Here is a 23,445-nt window from a genome sequence, read left to right on the forward strand (position 1 = left end):
CTGACTTTTTGACCATCAGTAGTGAGATCTTCTGGAACGGTAGAAGAATCCTACCATTTTTCCAACGACCTTAGCAATAGACTTGATGTACGTGTTCCATTTCAGGTCAGGAGTAAAGGTCAAGCCCAGAAGTTTATCAAAACATGGAGCTTCCAAGACGAGAGCCATCCATTTCAATTGATGCCATTGATGTAAAGATAGGAGCTCGGTTTTAGATGCATTAAAAGTAACTAGCCACCTGTTCCTCCACTGTACCAGACGCTCAAGATCAGAGGAGAGAGAATCAGAGAGAACTGTCATTTACGGCCTTTGCTGTGTTGCCATAGATGGTTGTGTCATCAACATAGATGTCAACGAATGATTTAAGTATGTGTTTTGGGAGATCATTGATGTAGATCAGAAAGAGAGTTGGGCCCAGGATGGACCCTTGAGGGACTCCAGCATTAATACTGAGGGCCTTTGATTTCTGCCAATCAACAACTACTCTTATGAGCCTATCAGAGATAAATGATTTAATGATTGAGAAAACATTTCCAATTATACTGTAGCTGGAAATCTTGTGAAGTAGGCTCTTATGCCATACCTTACCGAAGGCCTTTTGATATAGCAATTGCCCTAGAAAGGAAGCCTTTGTCGAGAGATTCACTAATTCTATGAGATAACCGTTAGCACATCTGCTGTAGATCTGGCAGAACGGAAACCATATTGCATGTCACTAAGAAGGTTATTTCTGCTGAGATGGTTGACTACTTCTCTATTTAATATGGATTCCAGCAACTTACTCGACACACAGGAGACTTCTATATCTTCTTCCCTCAACTTCATAATTCATCGGTGCAAAATTTTTTACATCAAATACTTAGTGCAGAAGAGTTAAATCTGTAAAGATTGTATCGTGTAGATTTCAAAGAAATATGAAGTTTGAAAAAAAATTAAATTTTCTTTTTGTGCAGTGTTTTTTTAAGAATAAGCCCAGATGCATAAATATCAGTTCTATTTTTGTTCAACACCAGAAGATATATATATATGTCATCCACATACAGTACTGTTTCATTGTATCACAACTCATCAGTGCAGCAAGACAAACACCTTTCCCCAGCTGTGGATTGAACCTACAACCGTCGCACTGACAGTCTGCAGCTCTCACCATTCGGCTACGAATCAGTGCCGTAAATATTTCTCCTAGAGTGTATTAAATCCACACGTTCCCGTCGCAAAGTGCTTGAACCATCAGCTTGTTTACAAACAAATAGTGGGCCTTTCTTTCTTTTTCTCACACACACACACACGTATCTCAAATGCTACAAATAAGTGCAACAATGACTTTCAGTTATTTTTTGTTTGTTATATCTAGCTTGTCTTCTGAAGTCTTGCTTAAATGCTCCCCTTTAATAAAGTTGTCCGACTTGCTATTTGCTTTCTTTCACCACTTGAAACAGTTTCATCCAAGACTAGAAAATGGCATGCGGATTATCTAAATTGTACAGCCAGTTATAAAAGTGATTTCTAAAGTTATGAATTAAGTGTTCTAAAATCTTTATGGGAACAATTTTATGAATAAACTTCCTTTTATAGAGAGAAAAGAGGTTGTACCAAGGAAGGTGGGTGTGTATATATATTTCTTAATTATAACTCAACTTTGTTATACATGGGCCGTGGAATTGCATTCATCTGTAAAAGATCTAGCTAATTTGCATATTCTTTTAAACATTCATTTTAATTAATTTCCTATTAGTTTTTTTTTCGGTTTTCTTATGGGATGATCATCTTTAGTTAATTATTACGTGTAATTATCTTCATGCAGATATTCTACATGATTTATACTTGCATAATATTTGCATAAAAAGGTTATAGTAAACAACTCATCTATATATTAGTGGTGGGATAATTAATTGGAATCGTTAATTGTAAGAATCGTGTATTTTTTTTTTGGGGGGGGGGGTCGGAATCACATTGTTAAAAAAATACCTAAGATTTATGATTACTGCATTACGATTCTCTTATTTTTTTTCTAAGTTGAACTGTTTGTTTGAAGTCAGATTAATGCTATCAAAAATTTATGATAAAAACAGAACTTTTCATAACATATTTAAGACTTATTAACTACTTTAAAGGTAATCTTTATCTTAATGAGTTTTCTTATTCCGTCAAATACATAGGCACTGTGTTTCGAAACTTCGAGGCTCATGATTAGTTATCTGTTTGCACTGTTGCGAAACTTCAGGGGTCGCGAGGTAACATTGTTTTCATTTGTGAGCGAAGTTTATTTATGTATAAAACAGCCTAACTACGTCAAGTCCATGAAAAAGTTGATGAAAACTTAACCCTTAGATAAAAGCATGAGTAAATCAGAAAAAAATCAGCGTTTTTTCCAACTGGTGACTAAAAAAATAAATAAGAGCGCGCGGGGGGGGGGGGGGTCGCTTATCTTTTGGAAATTCTCCCCCCCCAACCAACACTTCCATTAGTAAAGGAATGAAAAATCTCATCAGTAAATGAAAATGTCTTGTCAACCTTTATATTTTTTTTTTTTTTTTTTTTTTTTTTTTTTTTTTAAATAAAACAAGCAAAGTCAAATTATTTAAACAATAAAATATTTAATAGAACAATGCGGTAAGTGAATTTAATTTTTTCTTTTAGAAATTTACATTTCATTAAAATATTCTGTGAATGAAGCAATTAAACAGTGAAAAATTTATTAAAAAGAAAAAAAAAAAAATTAACTTTTTTTTTTAATCCTTTGAAAACTAACTAGTCTCACTTAGAGCCGTTCAAGGACTGTAGGGCCTTGGTCAACATTCACCGATGCCTGGTATCAGAGTCATGATGTGAGCATAGGTAAATGTTTCCCAACCCCTAACAAAAAATAAAATGTTGTCAGAAACAGCATTAAGGCGGAGGCGATGCTGAAAGTTCAATAAATGACTTATTTAACAATAGAAATAAACAATTACCAAAAATTCACTTTTTTTATATAGAAATAAAGAGCTAAATTAAGGCATTAAATAAGAATAAACATGAAAGGACGATAATTATATAATAAAAATAAATATAGAAATAAGCCAATGGTAAATGTTACCTTATGCTACATCAGAACACCGATCACTAATTTGTTTTTTTTTAGGGTTATTCGAGGTCGCTGACAAATCTGACAAGTTGTTTTGGTTTCTTAACTTTAAATCCATATATTTGGTCCAATATCTATTAGATCTATAAAAGTGAAATTGTATGTGTGTAGGTTTCCCTACCTACTCCAATTTTCAGTCTACAGACTCAAGATTTGACATGAGGGAAAATCTTTAGTTTTCGGACAGAAATTTGGTTGTCAAGGGGTCAAAGTTCAACGATTTGACCTTTGAAAACTCTACCAAACTCCTCAGTCAATTTTGGGTTTAAACACTTGAAATTTTAGATGTAGGTTTCTTGGACATTGATCAAACTTTTTAATTTGATTTGAGCCCAAAACAAATGTTATGGGGTCAAAATTGGAGTCAAAGTTTTCAAATATTTTACCTCTGCGGTCTACCAAATTATTCAGCCAATTTTTGGTTTAAATATTTGAAATTTTACATAAAGTATTCAGACATGGGGCAAGCTTTTTAATCGGGTTTTTGACCAAAAATTTGACGCCAAAGGGTCAAAGTTCAAAAGATTTGACCTTTGTGGTCTCTAGCAAACTCCTCCGCCAATTTTGGGTCTAAACACTTGAAATTGTAGTCAAACTTTTTAATATATATATATTACACACGTGTGTGTGATGGCAGCAACTCGTTCTCGAGTATTGCCATTATACCTCTGGCTCAAATGACGCAAACATGAGTGCAACTAGCAGCACATTGAAGACGGTCACCTCTATGAACCTTCTATAGTCCAGCACATCCACTGATGACCGGGTCCAAGCTGTGGTGCCCTGAACACCTACCAGGCCAAACCCTGGAGGTTCCAGAGCCTTTGCCATTCACGCCCATATCTGCATCAGTCCTCATTGAATGTTAGTCTGCCGGTTCAGGCTACGGCCAGCCTTTTTGTTATCAAGATACACTGATTGCAAAGTGTGTATTCCATTGCATATCAAGTAATGTGCTTGAAGCTTTTTATAGTGAAGAAAGACTTTGCACAGAGACAATCCCACTATCTAAACAACTGCCACATCAAATCAAAAAGAAGAGTAAGTCAACATCATTGGAAGCAGCAGTCGCCGCAGGTTTTATATCAGGGTTTTCTTTCTCAGAGAGGTTGCCTTCACCACGGCTTACAGGAGCCCTCTTCACCCACTGTGCCATTTGATCCATGACTGGGACTTAGGTTGTTGGGCACCAGCGCTTACTCCACACGCCGGTGGGTCATATATGCCGCAGCTGACAGGGCCTAAGCCCCTCTCAATATTAATCAAATTGTTAGCAAACAGAAATGAGTTATATATAAACTCATTTCTGTCTGCTAACAATTTGATTAATATTTTTATACTGAAACCAGGCATGCACACTTTCATTCCAGCATGATTTATGTACATACTATGGATTCAAAAGAAATCTACATTCAAGAAGTAACCTCATTTACATATTGAAGAAAATCTATCTTAATATTTAGCTCCATGTTATTATTTGTTGTAATGAAATTGTTTTAACTGTTCTATTTAGAAATATTATTTACAGTTGATCTATTTATTTTTAAATGAATTTATATTTAATTTATTTTCAGCGAACAATTGCCTTAAAAAACAGTTTATTTAAATTGTGAGAATTATTTTTCCTTTAAGCTATGAGATATTTTCCATTCAATTTTCAAAGATCAAAATGGATGCATTTATGCTTCCAATAATTCAACATGTAGTCCACTTTCAGGAAATCATAAGTTAGGATATTCGGTGTATGTGACTGAACCCTTTGCCTGCCAATATGTTTTATCCTGGCAATGCCGGGTATATATATATATATATATATTACTCACTTTTGATCTTAGTTAATTTGTGCAAACCTTAATTGTTAAAAAAAAAAAAAAAAAAAAAAAATTTTTTATAGAAATTTGCTTTAAAAATTTAACTGGATTCTTCTGATAATTGAAAAGGCCTTTTAGATCAACAACTGGCTACGTCCCCCCCCCCCTCTTTTGAAGTACTGGATAGATTTTGTACAAGAAAACATTGTTTTCAGTTAAACACCCATGACCTAGTATCAATGACTCATCTTGCAATTAACAATTCATTATATCGCTATTAGCTATTATGTTTGAAAATGCCACATGCAGTTTTAACAATCATATTCATACAAGATAAGAGAAAAATTGGTTTTTATCAGATTGATTAATTAAATAACATTTCATGGCAACAAAAACAAGCTGGTACAATACAAACATGGTAAAGATACATTTTGTTTAATAGGATGAAAAGTTTAAGCAAGAAATTATAACCATTTAATCAAATCTATAATAAAACATGAGAGCAGGGTCTAACTATTGTACCTCTTGTACTTAAAGAATCTATGAGCACCTTGACATTGTGATCTTGTCATGGAATGCATATTCCAGATATTCAATTGTATAAGTTCAAATATATTGATTTGTAACTTTAAACTAATTTTTTTTACAAAAGTGCTCCATAAAAGCAAAGATTTTCATAAACATTAGAAATAGTCTATGCAGATCAACCAGCATAGAAGTTAACAAATCTCAACAGGACTGTAAAAAGAGCTAAAATCCCCCCCCCAAAAAAAAAATTGGCTAGTTGAAAATTAATTTCAAACTTGTTATTGAATTTTCCTATGAGTAGACAACCCCTTCCGCCCCATCAACACATCTAACAAGCGCACATCCACTTAAGCTATGCAAAACGCACAAGACCATCTTACTCTTTTTTCCCCCCCATACCTTCAGTCTAGACAATACATATACTCAAATCTATTGCAAATTCATACAAACTTAAGTTTATGCATACCTATCATCCAGATATGTAAAGCCACCTCTTCCCATACTATTTACGGTATATTAAATATATACACACATGTATTAATAATATACGCACATTCATTCATTACACTTGCATTTATAAAGGGTGGGGCAGAGCAACTTGCTTATTTGAATTTGGTGCCCTAAAGTGATGGTTGCTCAGAGGATGGTAAGGATGAACTAATTTGAGAGGATGGAGCTTCAAGTTAGTTTCTTAACATGCGTTTTTTGTTAATTTTTTTTCCCCACAGCACACATCAATGATTATTTTGCAGCAGAACTTCCCAGGACACATCTCCTTGAGGAGTGATCTGCATTGGCCAGCACAGTCCCCTGATTTATCACCATGTAACTTTTTTATGGGGCTATCTGAAATCAATTGTTTACAAGGATCGTCCTAGCACATTAACTCACCTGAGAAGCAACATCCGTCAAGCTATCGCCAACATACCTATTGATATGCTGGAAAGAGTTGACCGAAACTTCAGAGTTCGATTAACTCAGTGTATAGACAAGAAAAGATGCCATTTTACCGATATCTTTAAAACTGGTAAAAAAATAACATTTAAATATACTAATTGCAGTTCAAAGAATTACATGTATACCTGCATTACTTGTTTTAATTGATATTCCTAATAAGCAAGTTGTTCTGCCCCATCCTGTATTACTAGGTGCTAAAAAAAAAAAAAAAAAAAAAAAAAAAAATAGATGTAACTATTTTATTGGGGAATACTAAGTATACTTTCATACTCTGAAATCATTTATATTCTATGTTGTTACCATATACTTAAATGGATGAACATTTGAGAATGCCTGTGTCTATATGTACAATCGACCAGAGATAACCCTTTATAAATTCAAATTCTAGTTTGGTTCAGTAAGAGGCCAAATCCTTTCGTTTGAATGAGCTATGGTTCTGTTTGGCCCAAAGCTACCATCCTCTCACACATTACCTCATCCTTCAAGCGTTTGGTTTATTGCTTGTTGCCCAATGTGGCCTACCAAAGAATGCCAACAAGGGCCTTCCAAAATGCTTCACTATAGGCAGTGGGTTAACCCCCCCCCCCAAACACACCTTACACACATTAAACCAGCATCATATATTGCAGCATAATACAATGTTTTATATTTAAAATTTATGAAATTTGTTACTAATGTTGCATTTAATCTATTTCAGATGTCCATTTATTGATATGAATAAAGTCCATACTCATTTATGAGGGGCAGAATTTCAGAGAAGTGATTGCTCTGTTGACACGAACAATATATCAATGATTAAATGGATTGAAGCATCATATTATATAAAACAGACAATTTATGCCATAACTACGAAGGAGGCCTACTATAAAGTATTCCACCCCACACTGTTGACTGCACATTCAACAGTTCATGCGAAAACCTTAAATATCTGGGGGGGGGGGGAAGCTAACATTTCTTCTGCAGGTACAAGCAAAAACTGGTCCTACTTTATCTCAAAGTGGACAGATTACATGAAGATAATCAAAGCCACGGCCAAAGATGTTCATTATACAATTATTTGATTGCTGTGATGAAACGCTACATAGAAATTTCACAAGAATCGCTGATGGCAAAGACTGATAAGAGCCAGGTTGATGTCTTTAGGGCTATTAGAGTCCTGTCCAGAAGGAAAACACTGCTTGCTCAGATCATCCTTTACAGTATGATGCAGACTCATGATAAAGCTGTCCATTCCTTTGACATAAGACTCTGAAAAATATGCAAGTTTGTCATGTCGTGAGCCATTTATGATCCGTGCCAACCAGAAACTAGCTAGCAATTTACTTAGGTACCCAAATGTTTGTAGTTGCGTTTGTATCAACAGTCAGTAGAGCAAGGAGTTTAGAGTGGTATTGGTGGTTTTTTTGTATGCTTTATGCACTCTGCATCTAAGGTGGTTTAGTCATACAGAGCGTGCCAATTCCCAACTCAATGACACATGGATACCCCAGGCACAATAATGGATAGAAGACAAAGGAAAACCTGGCTAGAGTGTTCACATTGAGAGTAAGCGCAAGATGTTGCCTAATATTGCTCAACTTAAACATCAAAATCAAATGAATTACTTTCTAAACAGATATTGGATAAAATATTTTTTTTCTGTTAACAATGAAAATTAAATTTTTAAAATTACACAGCATTTCTTTCTATTTGATGCTATAACATCTTAAATTACAGATAAAAACAAGATATTTTTTTCAACAGAAAATATAAAAATTAATAGACTTGCAAAAATGCTCGATTTTTTAAGTTAATTAATGAAAAATTTCTTACCTCCTCCACCTTCATGGGGAGTACGACTCGGCTGAAATTAAAATAAAAGAAACATTAAAGTCATAAAAATATTAACATTCCCATTTAAAGGAAAGAAAAGCGTGTGTGTGTGGGGGGGAGGGGGGTACAAAATATAAATGTATGCAGAACAATGTATAAAAAACACAATTTTATAAATATAAAATACATTTGGAATTTTCTTGTTTTGCTACTTTCCAGCTGACTACAATATGGTTGTCTTCAAGTCTAACGTAAACAAGTTTTTGATGAGCCATTCCATATAAGTTACCGAATTTACATTACTAATGATTACTATATTGTCCAATTTCTACTGTACACGCTTTAACCCGTGGCCTCTTTGCCTTGATAAGTGGTAATACCCATGTAAATAAAAAAATAAATAAATAAATAAAAATTTAAAAAAAAAACAAAAAAAACAATGATTTTCCAAAGGAGAACACTCAGTTCAACAATCTTACAAAAACAAAAAGAAAACTAAAGATTGGCCCATGGTATGCAAACATGGACTCATTTGAAGAAGAAAAAATAATGTGCATACTCCAGAGAGCTCCAACACATGATAGAACAAAATTCTACCATTTATGGTCTTGAGAACGTCTTAATTGTTGAGAGCAACATAACGGCATCAATCTTTAGCTGTGGGGGCTCATCTAATTGTTGTCCTTTTGATCTTAAATTAAAGGAAATCATTTTTATACTTTCTCTACATAATTGGAGTCTACTAGCTAGGAAGTATGTTCAACCCAAGTTATTCTCTTATCAAACAATGTTAACAGACCTGTTAAGATTAAAGTTTCTTGATATCTGTATTTCTTTCTGTGCCTATTTTGCAAGGATACTTAAAAATAGAAAATGCTAAATGTACGATTGTAAATGGAAAATAAAAATCAATTTCAAAGATTTTGTGATGTAATTCAGTTCAAAAATCAATAATCAAAGTCTAAAAAGTGTGAACTTCAATTTATGCTCAAGTTACAGCCAGGGTTTCATATTTTTTCAAAGCCATAAAAAGTAAACATGTCATTTTTTTTTTTTAACTGTTTTTATATGAAGTGATTCCAGTGCTTAAGTTAAAAGGTAAGCAAAAAAAGAAAAAGAAAAAAATAAATTGAACAAGATTGCATGTTACATAATGGAAAACATGTTTGAAATAGTTATAAGTAGTTGGTGTTGACCTGTTGGGGTAGACTATCAAACAGTCTACAAGTTGCTCTGCCCCATTTTAAATGTTAACAGAAAATCTATTCTAATCACTGAGTAAAAGAAAATTTCTGAAAAGGTGAATAAATTCGAAGATCACTACATAGTTCAAATGAAACCATTATGAACAAATTATTTTTTTTTTTTTACACTTGAAACTTTTAAACAAGGAAAAAAAAAAAAAAAGACTGGCATATCAAACTTTTTATGGTTATTTAATGCAGATGTTCAACATTAGTTTCATTATTAGTATTTTTTAAAACGTATTCACCCCAAACAAGACATATTTGCCAGGGAAAAGGACAAATTTAAAGGAGGCAACCTAAGCAAGGAGTTGTGCAGCAAGATGTTTAACATTGCATTTAAATTTCTGCAAGTAGGAATAGTTAGGGCAACAAAACTAATTTTAAAGGCAAGTAATCCAAGACAAAGGCTATTAGAGCAAAGCTTACTGGCATCTAGGGGCCTCTATAGTGGAGGGGTAGGATTTTGCTTCTAGTTAAGTTAGCCAGGACATATATATAAGAGTACAAGTGCAATAATTTCAGTGCAGTTATTTTACCTACAGCACATGTGGATAGGAAGGGGTTGGAGAGTGGTCATGGCTTTCTTAATGCATAATTCTATCACAATAAATTTGAAACTATATCCCTTTAAACGAATCATACACCCATATATTGATTGAATCTCAGATTTATGTCTCATCTTTTTTGGATAGGCAGAAATTCTAAACTGGTATTCTAGTGATTGGCACCCGGTGTCCTACAAACTAGACCATCGAATATACTGTTTGAAGTGGAAGAAATTATAAAAGTAAATGCAAGTAATTATTTCAGTGTTTATTTTAATCATTCCGTCATGTTTCTGGAGTTATCTTTGCACTTTCTATAATCAATAAATTTCTACCTAATTTTATAAAATTAGAAATTATTGCTAGAAAATATTTGTTTTAACTAGTATACTTAAGATACAAAATCGGTTTTCTCTTAAAAAGAGGGGGTGGGCATAAAAAAATAAAGTGAATTGCAAAGCTGCACAGTTTGAATGTTCAAAGTTGTCTCTGCTAGGATCTTCTGATCACTGTTGTCCCAAAGATAAAAAGTGTAACAAAACCCCAAATATCCCTCTCCATCGAATCTAAACGTTCATATTAGAACTACCCAATCACTATGTTAAAAAAAAAAAAAAAAAAAAAAAAGTGCCTAATATAGCATCCGACAACTGATTTGTTAACTATTGGCATAGACAGCTACATACCCTCCAAATAATTTCAAGAGAAACCAAACAGCCAGTCTTGATACACTCCTGACCGTGCTGTCACCATTGCACACAGAAAACACTACAATTGCTTTCAACAGATATTTTAAAACTAAACTTGCCTACAGAACTACCAGTAATCACTGCAAAAGGATTATAAAAAACGATATCGTATGCTCAGTATATCAAGTACAAAGTAAAAGAACAGGCTTGATTCTTATGAGTTTTGGCAACTAAACAAAATCCTAAATAGATGCGTATCCTCTATCCCGACCATCATCAACGGGCCTGAGATGATTTGGTCAGCATCTGACAAAGCTAAACTCTTTTCAAAAATCTTTGCAAACTCCAACCTATGCGATCAGTCTCCTACCTCCCAAATTTTCTTCCCAAGACTGAAAATAATCAGAGTGACATTCACATGATATTGCCACACTCATCAAGAACTTTGATGCTAGCTAAGCAACTAGTCCTGACAATATTCCAGTTATAGTACTCAAAAAGTTGTGACCAGAACTAACATCCATTCTTGCAAAGCTGTTCAATCAATGCATGAAGGTAAAATGTTTCCCAACACCCTGGAAAACCTTATTAGTTTGCCCAATATTTAAAAATAGTGGAGATTGGTTTTCTGCATCTCAATACAGACCAATTAGTTTTGTGTGTTATGCTTGAATCTATGTTAAGAAATTGTCAGCCACCTCAGCAAAAACCACCACCTCAGCGGCAAGCAATGTGGTTTCTGTCCTGCGAGATCTACAGTTGATGTACTGACTAATTTCATATAAGATCAGTGAATCTATCGACGAGGGTTTCCTCTCAAGAGCAATAGCTCTTGATATATTAAAGGCATTTGATAGAGGTTTGGCATAAAGCTCTACTTCACAAAACTTTCATCTTTGGAACATTTGGAAATGTCTTAACCATTAAATCTTTTCTCTCTGATAGGTTTATACAAGTATCCGATGGGCAAAAGTCTGAAACTCAAAATATCAATGCTGGTATGCCATCCCGGGCCCAACTCTTCTCTTCATCAATGATCTCCCAAATCACATTCCAAGTTCATTCCTTGATATGACAATCTATCAGGGTTTGTACAGATTTTCAATGTCCATTTTCAAGGACTTGTTCAGGCAAAAAGTTTTCACAAAATTTGGAGTTTGTTTTACAATCCACAGTGATTCGAAAACATGGTTAAAAATCAAATATGCAACAAATGTTACGATTACGTAACAAATAAAAGTTACTTTGCTTTGCACCTACCCACATCATGTTTTTAAGTAGTTTTAAATGCTTTTTATTTCATCTCAAATATTAACTCCCTTTACGGCTTTTAAATTTCTAACAAAGACGTCTTGTCCATTTTTTTTGGGGGGGGGCAACCTCTTTATTTTCATGGGGGCGGGGGATTCACCATTGAAGATCCCCAAGGAAAGTTTTTTTAAATTTTTTTAGGGATGGGGGTGGGGGGTGCATTTTTATTTATAGTGTCCCATCCCCAATTAAATTATAATGAGAGCAAAAATAGATTATTTTTTCAAGACATTTTCCATATTTTCAAGGATTTTTCAAGGTAATAATAAAAATAAGTACTTTTCAAGACCAAAGTAAAAATTCAAGGACTTTTCAAGTCTGTGCAAACCCTGTCTATGGCAACACTTCAAAGATCAACAATAACCACGATCTCTCCGAGTCTTCTCATACCTTGAGCATGTGGTGTAATGGGGTAAAAAGTGGTTGATTAATTTTCACATATCCAAAACCAAGCTTTTTATCTTTTCACCATAAATGATTTGATCCCCCCCCCCACCTCCACTTGGCCCCAATTGATATGAATGGCTCTCATCTAAAAGAATCTTCCTGTTGTGACAAACTTTGGAGTCTGACCTTTACTCCCGACCTGAAATGGAAGATTTACATCAAGGTCGCCGTAAAAATGGTTGCATCATTTTAACCGCTCCAGAAGCTATCTAACTCCCAACATAATCCTCTATTTGAATAAAAGCCAGATATGTCCCAAAGTATAGTACTGTTACCATATCTTGGCAGTAGCTACTCGGAGCAACCTATCCTGCCTTAAAGTTCAAAACTGGCTTTGAAACCTAGCAAGGGCATGCCCTTTTTTCTTCCCTGCAACCTCTTTCCCCACAGAAGAGATGTTGCAAGCCCATCTCTGCTCTATCATTATTTTCATGGCATGTGCTCATCTGAGTTCCAGTCCATGGTTGCCCCCTTGCCAAACATTTACACACAAAAAAAAAAAAAAAAAAAAAAAAAAAAAAAAAAAACTTGTTTAGTTAGGAGCAATAACGGTTTCCCCTCATGTGTGCATAATAATTCCATGGAGAAAGCTTCTTTCCTAGAAGTGATTGGCTATGGAATTTTTCCACTAGCCTACTTTCCAGCTCATTACAATATAGTTGTCTTCAAGTCCAATGTAAACAAGTTCTTGTTGATACCCCCCCCCAATAATCCATTTCTATCCTATTTCTACCACTAAACATTACTATGCCGTTTCAGTGACTACCATACACTATTTAACTCTTATCACAGTTCAAAGATCATTTGAGGATAAGTTTGGTGACTCCCATATAAAAAAATAAAAATCTGGTGAGACTTATGATTTGAAAGAAAAGGGCCAGATATAGGTCGTTTGAAAGTCAATTTCTAAAAACCGTCCATAGTTAGTTAGTGTGTGTGTCCCCGGCGAAGGCTTTTGGCGGGGTGGGTCACTCAAAACTTTATATGCTCTATAGATTATAATATCTAAGATTTATGAAACGAGCTCGTGTGTATCTTTAATTTTGGCGACTTTTGCACACTATTTTAGAGATTTTTTTTTTTTTTTTTTTTCCACTCGCGCGTTTCTTTGGCTTTTCAGTATAAAAACGAAACTGAATCCTTAGCGGAAACAGCCCCCTGGCACTCGGCCAGGGACGTCCAGAAAAGCAATGAGGTTTGATCGATGTGGGGGGGGGGCCTTACATCAGACAATAGCTATTCATTTGGACACTCTTCTATTTATGAGGATCCAACATCTTGTGAGAAACGCAGATAGCAGACACTGACTTGCAGCCAAAGTTAAGTTTCCCCATATGGCATGATGTTTGACCTCATTAAGTTCACGCACCTGTTACATAACTTTTTAATCATTAAATTAAGACTTTTCATTCCTCTCCCGTCGTGGCCGAGCAGGTAAGATGCCCCCCCCCCTTTTTTTTTTTCCACCTTCGCATCACGGCTTCAGGTTCCAGTCTACCTACCAAAAACATTTTTTTTCTTTTACACTGACAAACATGTGGGCAATGCCGGGCACCCCAGCTAGTATATCTATAAAAGTGTGTGTGTGTGTGTGCGTTTCCCTACTAAATAACTGTCAATTTTCAGTCTACAGACTCAAGATTGGACATAAGGGGTATTGAGATTTGGGGAAAAAAATTTTTAATCAGTTTTCGGACAGAAATTTGGCTGTCAAGGGTTCAAAGTTCAACGATTTGACCTTTGAAAACTCTACCAAACTCCTCTGCCAATTTTAAGTCTAAATACTTGAAATTTTAGATGTAGGTAACTTCGACATGGGTAAAACTTTATTTGAAACCAAAATAAATGTTAAGGAGTCAAAATTGGGGTCAAAGTTATAAAAAATTTACCTCTGCAGTCTCTACAAAATTACTTGGACAATTTTTGGTCTAAACATTTGAAATCTTATATAAAGTGTATTCAGACGTAGGGCAAGTTATGTTAGGATTCGAGCAAAGCCGGGCTGAACTGTTAGTATGATAAAAAAAAAAAAAAAATGTATATAATACTTTACAATTTTTTTCTTTTTAAATTTTGAGTAATGCCAAGAGTCAAGTCATTTTTTTATTTTTATGGTAAGAATAGTTAATTGCTGAATTTTCCTTGTATTTAAAATGAAAACCGATTTAGTACTGGCCAAGCTCAATATCTAACTTTAAAACCGGTGCATCAATGTGATTATGTCGTATTCAAAACAAATTTATATAATTTAAAAACTCATACCTACTAATTAACAATGAAAACAAAAGGATATCATGCAACAACTTCCTTACAATTATAGTTTTTTTTTTTGTATTGTTGCGATGCGTGCCAGATCACCACTTTCACAAAAACAAACAATGGCTATGCTTATTGGCAGAAACAGTTATGTGACAGATACGTCATGAGCATGCGTGCTAACAACTTCCTTTTATTTTAATCAATCGAGAACAGAAACATAGAACTCTACTTTTCACAAACAAACAAAAACAGCAGACTCTTGATTTAGAGTCGAACTTAATATAAACAGTCAATATACATCTACAACTCTTGATTGTGACAACTTCAGTTAGGAATTAATTCTAGTTTATTAGGAGCATTCCTGTAATGACAACATTCTTTCATAAAAACAGTGCTTTCTCATCAAAATTTCTCCAACTTGACTAGGGAGCAGGAAGCCTCCTGAAATAAGACCGACACTCAGTCAAGTTGACCGAGCCCAACAGCCGAAGGGTCTTAGCAGTTTAAACAACCCTTTTCAGGGTTAACTTATGCAAACTACTTCCTGCCTGCCTTTTGAGACTACACTCTACAACTAGCGAACTCAGACTCACTCCAGTGCGTCCAGCTACCAGTTCCAGAGCCCAACGATGTTCAGCTATCCACTTCCAGTAACTGATTCTGTCTCACCCTGGCTGATCCTGAATATAGGATCTCCATGACCTACAAACTGATCATTTCATTTCTCGTTAAATAAAACATGATATCCATAGTCATTAAATGTATATCAGTGTGTCATTCTTTGCTATTGCTGATTTCTACTTTATAGTTGTATGGTCGATTAGCACCTTCACTCCTCTCGACCTGCTACAAAAGTATCAACATTTCTAGTATTTTAATGTACTATTGTTTACACTTCATCTTACGTTGCTATGGTTACCACTTAATTTCTTTCTGATGTGCAATAGTACTGATTTTTTTTTATCAACTTGTTAAAGATTTTTTTTGCTCATGCATAAAAATAAAAAATAGTATTAGAATAAAATATTTAAATTTATTCAAAATGCATTGCCATAAATTTATGTAAAACAATCATTTAACACATGTAGCTTAAAGCTTAATTTAGCCAAATATATAATTGTTATTAAGAGTAAATCTTCAATAAAGCAAAACTTATCAAGATAAGAAAAGCTCAACACTATGAAAGGGAGCAAGAGAATATTAAATGAAAGATGAAGAATAACGGTTATAACTTTATTATATCATCAGAACAACAAGGAACAGTTAAAGGGAAATTTAAGAAAAGATCTTTAGGTCATGGCATTTCAAAGTTAAATGTTTGTCATCAGAAGAGAAGGACCAGAATTATACTATATTTACATTTTGTAAAATTCTGATCCTTCTCTTTACAGTTAATGTAATATACCAAGCAACATGAAGAAAATGTATGGATAAGAGCTACAGAAAATAATATAGTTATACAATATCTAAAAATGAAGAATCTATATCTGTCCCTATCTAAGGAACAGCCTCAATTTTTGGTCTACAGATTGGAAAATCGATACAGATTTTGATTTAGTCTTTAGTCGGTAAAAATAGCTACTAAGGAGTCCAAATAGTAAAAAAATAAAAATAAAATAATTTGGCAGGTGCAAGTAGTCTTTAAGTGCTCTTCTATGCATGCACAAATATACATTTACATGCTTTTGATTCTAGTTGACAGTACCCAAGTAATTTTTTTTTTTACTTTTGAAATCATTACTATATATTGGGTACAATATAATAGAGAATTAGCTCTATAATAATAAATACGAAATCTGTATAAATTAAAATATATTCAAGCATATTTTATGACTGAGCAATGCCAAGCCTGTTAAAGTTTTTAATACTAGTCTTCATTAGGAAATCTTAAAATTGGCACCTTGTAATATAAATAATAGAAATTAATAAGCATGTGTAAGCGGAAAACTTAATAAAAATTATTCATAACCAAATGTAGATATAAATATTTGCTTTCTTATTTAAACTGATTAAGAAAAAAAAATTAAAATTAAACCAAGACGGGTCACAATTTTTAGAAATAAAGATAGATATTATCTTTAATATTTGAAATTAATGAATGAGAATATTTTATTCATCAGTTTTTTTTTTTTATATATAAAAAAAAAACTATGAAAATTGCCGTTTGCACACGAGACATGTTGGCATGTACTAACGTCTGTATGCATAAAAAAAAAAATCATTAAGCTCAAAGAAAAGAGGAATTAATATTCTTCTGATGAACACAAACTTGTAAAGCTAAGTCACATGTTATCTATCTACTTATATATAAAAAGGCACTGTGTGTGTGTATTTCCTATGAACTATGAAACAGTTGGGCTTAAGTTTTTAAAACTTCACACAAATGTACGTTATTTGTCTGGGAGTGTCCTTAAATCGGTTTTATATGGGAATGTGCATCTGATAAGTATCTAAAATCGATAATCGAAAACATCTGATTAAAGAAGGAACAGTAAGGTGTTGACCAAGTTACTACCCAAGTGCATTCGAGAAATTTTATTACTGCACAAGCAGAAAGGCCTGGCATAAAAAAAGGTTCTCTACAGTGCAATGTAGACTACACTGTATTATGGACTAAGTTACTGCAGGGAAGCATGTGAAGCTCCCTTCTGGTGCATTGTGGTGGGTCCCCGACTAGAGCAGGCAATCAATTGAAAAATTGTTGATTTCACCAATTTCAATGACAATAGAAGTATTAAAAGTGTGGAACATCATTGATCCTCATTCAACCCTCGGCAATGTCGGGTCTCTCTGCTAATGTATGTATGTGTAAAAACGTCTAGCTAACTATGACTAATTTTATATACATACTCGTAACTGAAAGACCAGACGTTGCTTGGAATTGAATGAGAATAACTAATTTTTCACTATACTCCTAATACCATGTTACTGTTTTTACTGCCCCTTTGACCTACCTTTGCTCTGGAAAAAACTGAAACGTTGGAAAACAGTGTCGTATACATATAGTTTAAATTTCATTAAAATCAGATATGAATTTATTATAAAGAAGTTCTGTTTCTATGGGTCATTTAGAGGTAGAGGGCATATAAATATTTGGCAGAGAGTAACAGATTCAGGACTACTTTCATTGTCCTCCCCCAGTATATTTTACATAAGTATACACTTAAATTTTATGTAGAGTCTAACCTTTTCATAAGAAAAGGAAACATTACAAAATCTTACATGCATTTACATATCTCAAGAGAGATATATATATGTATATATGCTATATCTTGTTATAAATTTATTTTAACTATAGATACAAGAGCATCTTCAGATGAATAGGCTGGCTGTAGCTATTGACACACCAGTTCTTATTAAATCACTGAAGTTAAGCAGTGTTGAACCTGGTCAGTACCAGGCGTTTAATGTCATCTCCCCTGACTGAGATATACATACCACTAGCAAAAATGTAACCAGAAGGAACATATTTTTGCTAATAAGAATAACCTGAAAGGGTCGTTTGTTATACAGTAAGGGGGGGGGGCTGACTTTTATTCCCTATGTGGAGTATCAGCCGAAAAAGATCTTTTTAGGGTCTATTTTAAAGAAACCCGACTTCAACACTAACTCTGCCTTCTACCAATATTGCAATCTCTTAAACTCTACCATAAACAACAAAATAAAAACTGATTAAAAAGAAAAATTAAGTATCAAATTTGAAATCCTTGCTTCCAGGCGATTCCAAGTTTCTCCAATCCTATTTGAATAAGCTGATTGCCAAAAATGACTTTGATACATTTGGATTTTACACTCTGCTCTGCTGAATAGTTTTAACAATTGATTTTATCCTGATTGTGTTTCAGAGTACTGTGGCTATGATCAGTTAAGGTTGTAATTAGAGGGATGTGAGATATAATTTGCCCAAGATTAACGTAGTGTTATCATTAACCTTTGCTCACTTAAGCCAGTTGTCCTAATAAATATTAAGTACTCATCTATTCTGAATATGAGGTCATAAATGAATCTTTTTTTTTTTCTCAAAATAACTTTCACTTCATAAATTTTGCTTAGGAAGCTTTTTCAAAGTTATAGTCTATATGAGCCACTAAAGATATTGGAAATTTTATTCTTTTGGAGAATATATATTAGTGATAATAAAATGCATATTTTAATGTTCCACTGCAGTTTTATGGTATCATCAATTGTCTTACTGGTATTTAATAAAACAAAGTTTTCGATAAGGATCTTAGATGGAATGATAGTGGTTGCATATATTGCCAGTCCCTTTTAATTGGTACAATAAAAATCCCAATCATTATCTATGCGTTTATGAATCTATCTATTGCTCTAAGGTTTTTGCTAAGAGTGGGACTTTTTTCTCCAGATTTATTTTAAGAAAGAGATAAAGAAATCTTGTTTCCTCACTTTTCCCATGTACACTGGGAGAAGGGTAATTAATAATACATTTCCATGTTCACCAATAACAATACTCCTGTCTTTCTGTGAAAAATGGAGTCTCCTTTATGAAAAAAAAAGTAATTTTTAAAGATCTGCTACTAGTCTCTCACTCCTAGACAAGGTTCAAAAGAGTCGCCAACCTAATAGGTCCTGAACTATCAACCAAGCTTCAGCCTCTGTCCCATCAACGCAATGTAGCATCCCTCTGCCTGTTCTACAAGTACTTTAATCGTGAATGTTCTGACGAACTGCAAGCACCTGTACCTCCTCTATGTAAATACACCCGACAAGCAGTACAATCCCACCCCTTCACAGTAGTGATCCCTAGATGTAAGAGAGCCTTCTACTCCAGTAGTTTCTTCCCCAGAACCGCTAGACTTTGGAACTCCCTGCCAGGTTCCTGCTTCCCCAACTGTACTGACATGCAGAAGTTCATGTGTAACGTGAACCGACATCTTGCTGCCAAACTCCCCACCTAGTACCCCTGTAGCTTGTGTCCCTAATAGTAGCCCCCTACATCAAAGTGACAATGTGCCTTGTTTGAGGTGGAAATGTAAATAAAAAAGAGTACAAATGATGGAATAAAGCCTGAAGTGTACCATATTAGTTCATACAAATATTTTTTTTAATATAGGTTTGTATATGTATTATTTTCTCTTTCTAATTTTTAATGTTAATTATTAATATTGTAATACGAGTAATTTTAGCTTGAATATTTCGTATTGATAGTTTGCAAATTTAGGTTTTATTTACTGGCTTAGAAATGTGAACTAAACTTTATTTTATTTATTTATTTATTTATTTTTTTTTTTTTAGATTCATTGCCCCCACCCCACACACACACACTTATTTATTCATCAGTTTGGTACTTCTTTTTATCCCTTACAAAGACTAAAATAATATTAAATCTTATGTCTAGAATCTTTATTCTAATTTTAATAAAATATCCATTACATTACCCTTTTTCTAGAAAAGGGGTCTGAGAAAAAAAAATTGAAATTCACAGTATCTTGCTTAATTGGTTTATCAAATTCAATGCAGATTTGAATATATTTGAATTTCAATTGTGAGATCGTGCCCATATACTTCCAAGAAATTGAAATTTCAGAAAAATTTGAGGTCTAATACCTATTGTTAAAATCTTAGATGTCTGAATTCAGTTTTCACTACATATTTATGTCCTTATCTAGGTAAAACTAAATATAGTACACATTACAACCTTTACACCTAGAAGCTGTGTTGTAAAATTCATAATGATTGGTTATGAGTGAATCTTGTACACAAATATAAACATATGCACATACTTAACATTATAAAGATAAATTTACAATTTAGATGTCAGGAAAATGTTTACATAAATCTTTAAAAATTTCCACAGGTTTTGCTAGTTTATTTCATTTATATTTTCCTATATATATATATATATATATATATATATATATATATATATATATATATATACTTGAAGAATAATGTAAGGTTGAAATTTTATTACTAAAGAATTTTCTTTACATAAAAAATGGTAAAGCTATTTTAACATAAGAATAGTTAAGACGTATCAAGTAGATTTTCTCATTCTGTTTTGCAGAATGAAGAAATTTGAGACAATTCCAAAACAAAAATATACATTTTTTTTTTCCTCAAATGATTTAGATTTCTAGCAACTCCCTTTAGAGGAGTAGTGCATATGGACTTTTAACTATGCATGTCTTATACTAGCAGAGCTACCCGGCATTGCCTGGGAGAATTGAGAACAGAGCAAGAATTTAAAAAAATGTATAATTTTTCAGTGTAACCTATATGACTAATATAAAATATTCAAGTGTGCATGATGTCCCTGCAACTGAGTTGCATTCGTCTAATTCATTGCTCTTTGTAAATGCATCTGTTTTCCTTTTCATTTTAAAATTTAAATTTTTAATTTTCCCCTTTTCTGAAGGTGTGTGGGAGGTTATTGCTTGAGTACCCTCATTCATATGAGAATGCTGACAGGACTATACATGTACTTTTGTTTCCAACCAGAGTGCCCTTTTCAAGTAACTTTCTCTTTCACAGTAAAAACCGATTATACGCAAGTAAATGAGGGACAGGACACTAATAAAATATTTTTGAATAAATTGTCAAAGCATGCTAAGGTTGATGGTATAATACAATTTTCTAAATTTTATACAAATCAGAAATATTTTGTGTGCGCATGTTAAAATTAAGGATATAAGTGTTAGTTATTCAAAGAAATTGAAATTTTGAAAATCTCCATTCTTATTCAATCCTGCAAATTTTAATTTCAAATAGGAAGGTGGGGGTGGGGGCCTTTATGCATGTTCACAACTGCTTGGAGACCAATTATTTCTCCAAAGTTAAGTTTCATCTGATACCAATGGTTTGAACAACTAAAGTACTTAAATTTTTATTCACATTTATATAACCTTATAATGAAAATTTTTTTTTTTTTTTCCATAGAGGTGGCAAACTTTATATAAAAATGAATCAGAAAAATATTTTTATTATACAAATGTGGTTTATTCCAAATTTGGCATTTATGATTTAAATTTATAATTAGTCTATATTTCGCAACAACGCATCAAATGCTGTCTTCCAAGTTGTCTATTGTATCCGGTTTATCAGCATAGACATAGGACTTTACATATTCCCAAAGTAATCTAACGGGGGGTTAAATTGCACAAATGAGGTGACCAGTTGATAAATCAATTTCGTAAAATCCAAAGTTCATCAAATGTAAATAACATAAATTTGCATAATTCGCAAATACTGCTCAGGTGTCGATCTTTTCATAATGAATTGCCAAATCAAACTAAACTCAAAATAACTGATAGTTTGAAATCTGCAATTAAAGAAAATAATTATCAATTCAGTTTGCCGATTCTAAAAAGAAAAAAAAATAACATCCTGTATATAAAATTTTTTTAAAAATGTGCTGATTACAAATATCATTGACCTTGTTGGAGTAATTGCTGAAAACTGATGCTAATACTCAGTGGGTATACAGCTTTGAGATATATATGGTTGGGTGGTTGATATCTCACCTGTATCAGTAGGGTTGTACTGCATCTTGCTTCCCACCTCTCTAGCAACACTAAAACTGCTGGTAGTTTTGTTTTTCAGTTGTGTCATTTGGCACTTTCTCCCTTGAAGACTTTACCTGCCTAGGGTTGATGCTGCTAGCATTATTATTATCACATTTTATGACAGAACATACACTGCCTAAAAGACGAGATAATGTCAGGGAGGAGGATATCATCATAGAATATATACAACCTTTCCAATTAAACATTTAAAAGAATCTATTAGAAATATAGCGAACTGAATTGACTTAATACGAGGTATAGTATATTAAGCATTAATAACAGTAATAGTATAGTTTTAGATTCATACAATTTTTCAGAATAGATTTCAAGCTTTAATGTTTATAATCAACTCGTTACCTCCACTATCCATGTTTACTTATAATCTTAGATTCTTCAGCGGTTAATCAATCCAGTGTTATTTTTCAACTGGTTTGCATAAGTTAGTCTTTAGAAAGAAACCTTGAGAAAAAAAAATAAAAATAAAAAAAACTGTCCCAAATCTTCCTTCCTCCACGTGTGCCCAATGAATTTCAATCTTTTTCCCTTCAATACCAAATATTTGCTTCTTAGTTTATCATATAGCTCTTTGTTTATCTATCCTTCCAGCACCTTAAATATTCTATTGTTCATCTGAAGAATTGCTTTCACTTTAAACTTAATTTCCAAATCTTATCCAAATTGTCCAAGCATCTAAAGTTTCTTATGATGGATGCGATTTTTTTTTTCCTAAGATATTTTAATATTCAACATTAACTCCTTGATATGAATTTATGAAAGTGTTTTTATGCAGTCTTCATTGTTTATACTTCATTTTGGGATTTTTGTAGAGAAAGTTTCCCTTGAGCTAACTCTCCATATAAATATTGTTTAAGAATCTGGTCATTGCTACATGTTAACTCCATTTCAGATAAAATTGAAATTTCAAATTCATTACTTGGTCTTTTTATTACTGTTGAAAACCCTTAGGGTTGAACTAGGAGAAATATGTAACCTATGGCCATTCCCAAGTCTTTGTGAATTTGAAATTCAAATGTGTAGGAAATCCTAGTAGTTCTAAGTTTATATCCAACAAACAGACAACTTATTAAATTAACATTCAAACAAGCCTTTTATTTATGTGCATGATATTAAATAGAAAATCAATGAAATGAATCAATTATTACTGATTTCTATGGCTTTTATTGTA

The 23,445-nt window shown here is 33.2% G+C and overlaps 1 protein-coding gene across 1 annotated transcript in view; it reads right to left on the reverse strand.

The window, feature by feature from the left end:
• LOC145255751 (phosphatidylinositol transfer protein alpha isoform-like) overlaps positions 1–23,445 on the reverse strand; it is a 164,331-nt gene that overhangs the window by 100,004 nt on the left and 40,882 nt on the right. Inside the window, exon 2 of the mRNA XM_080114397.1 lies at positions 8,236–8,266. Coding sequence (XP_079970523.1) covers positions 8,236–8,266 — 31 coding nt within the window. The remainder of the gene's footprint in view (positions 1–8,235; positions 8,267–23,445) is intronic.

Source organism: Euprymna scolopes, chromosome 31 (assembly GCF_053919585.1).
Source record: "Euprymna scolopes isolate OS-2025 chromosome 31, ASM5391958v1, whole genome shotgun sequence".
Lineage (NCBI taxonomy): Eukaryota > Metazoa > Mollusca > Cephalopoda > Sepiida > Sepiolidae > Euprymna > Euprymna scolopes.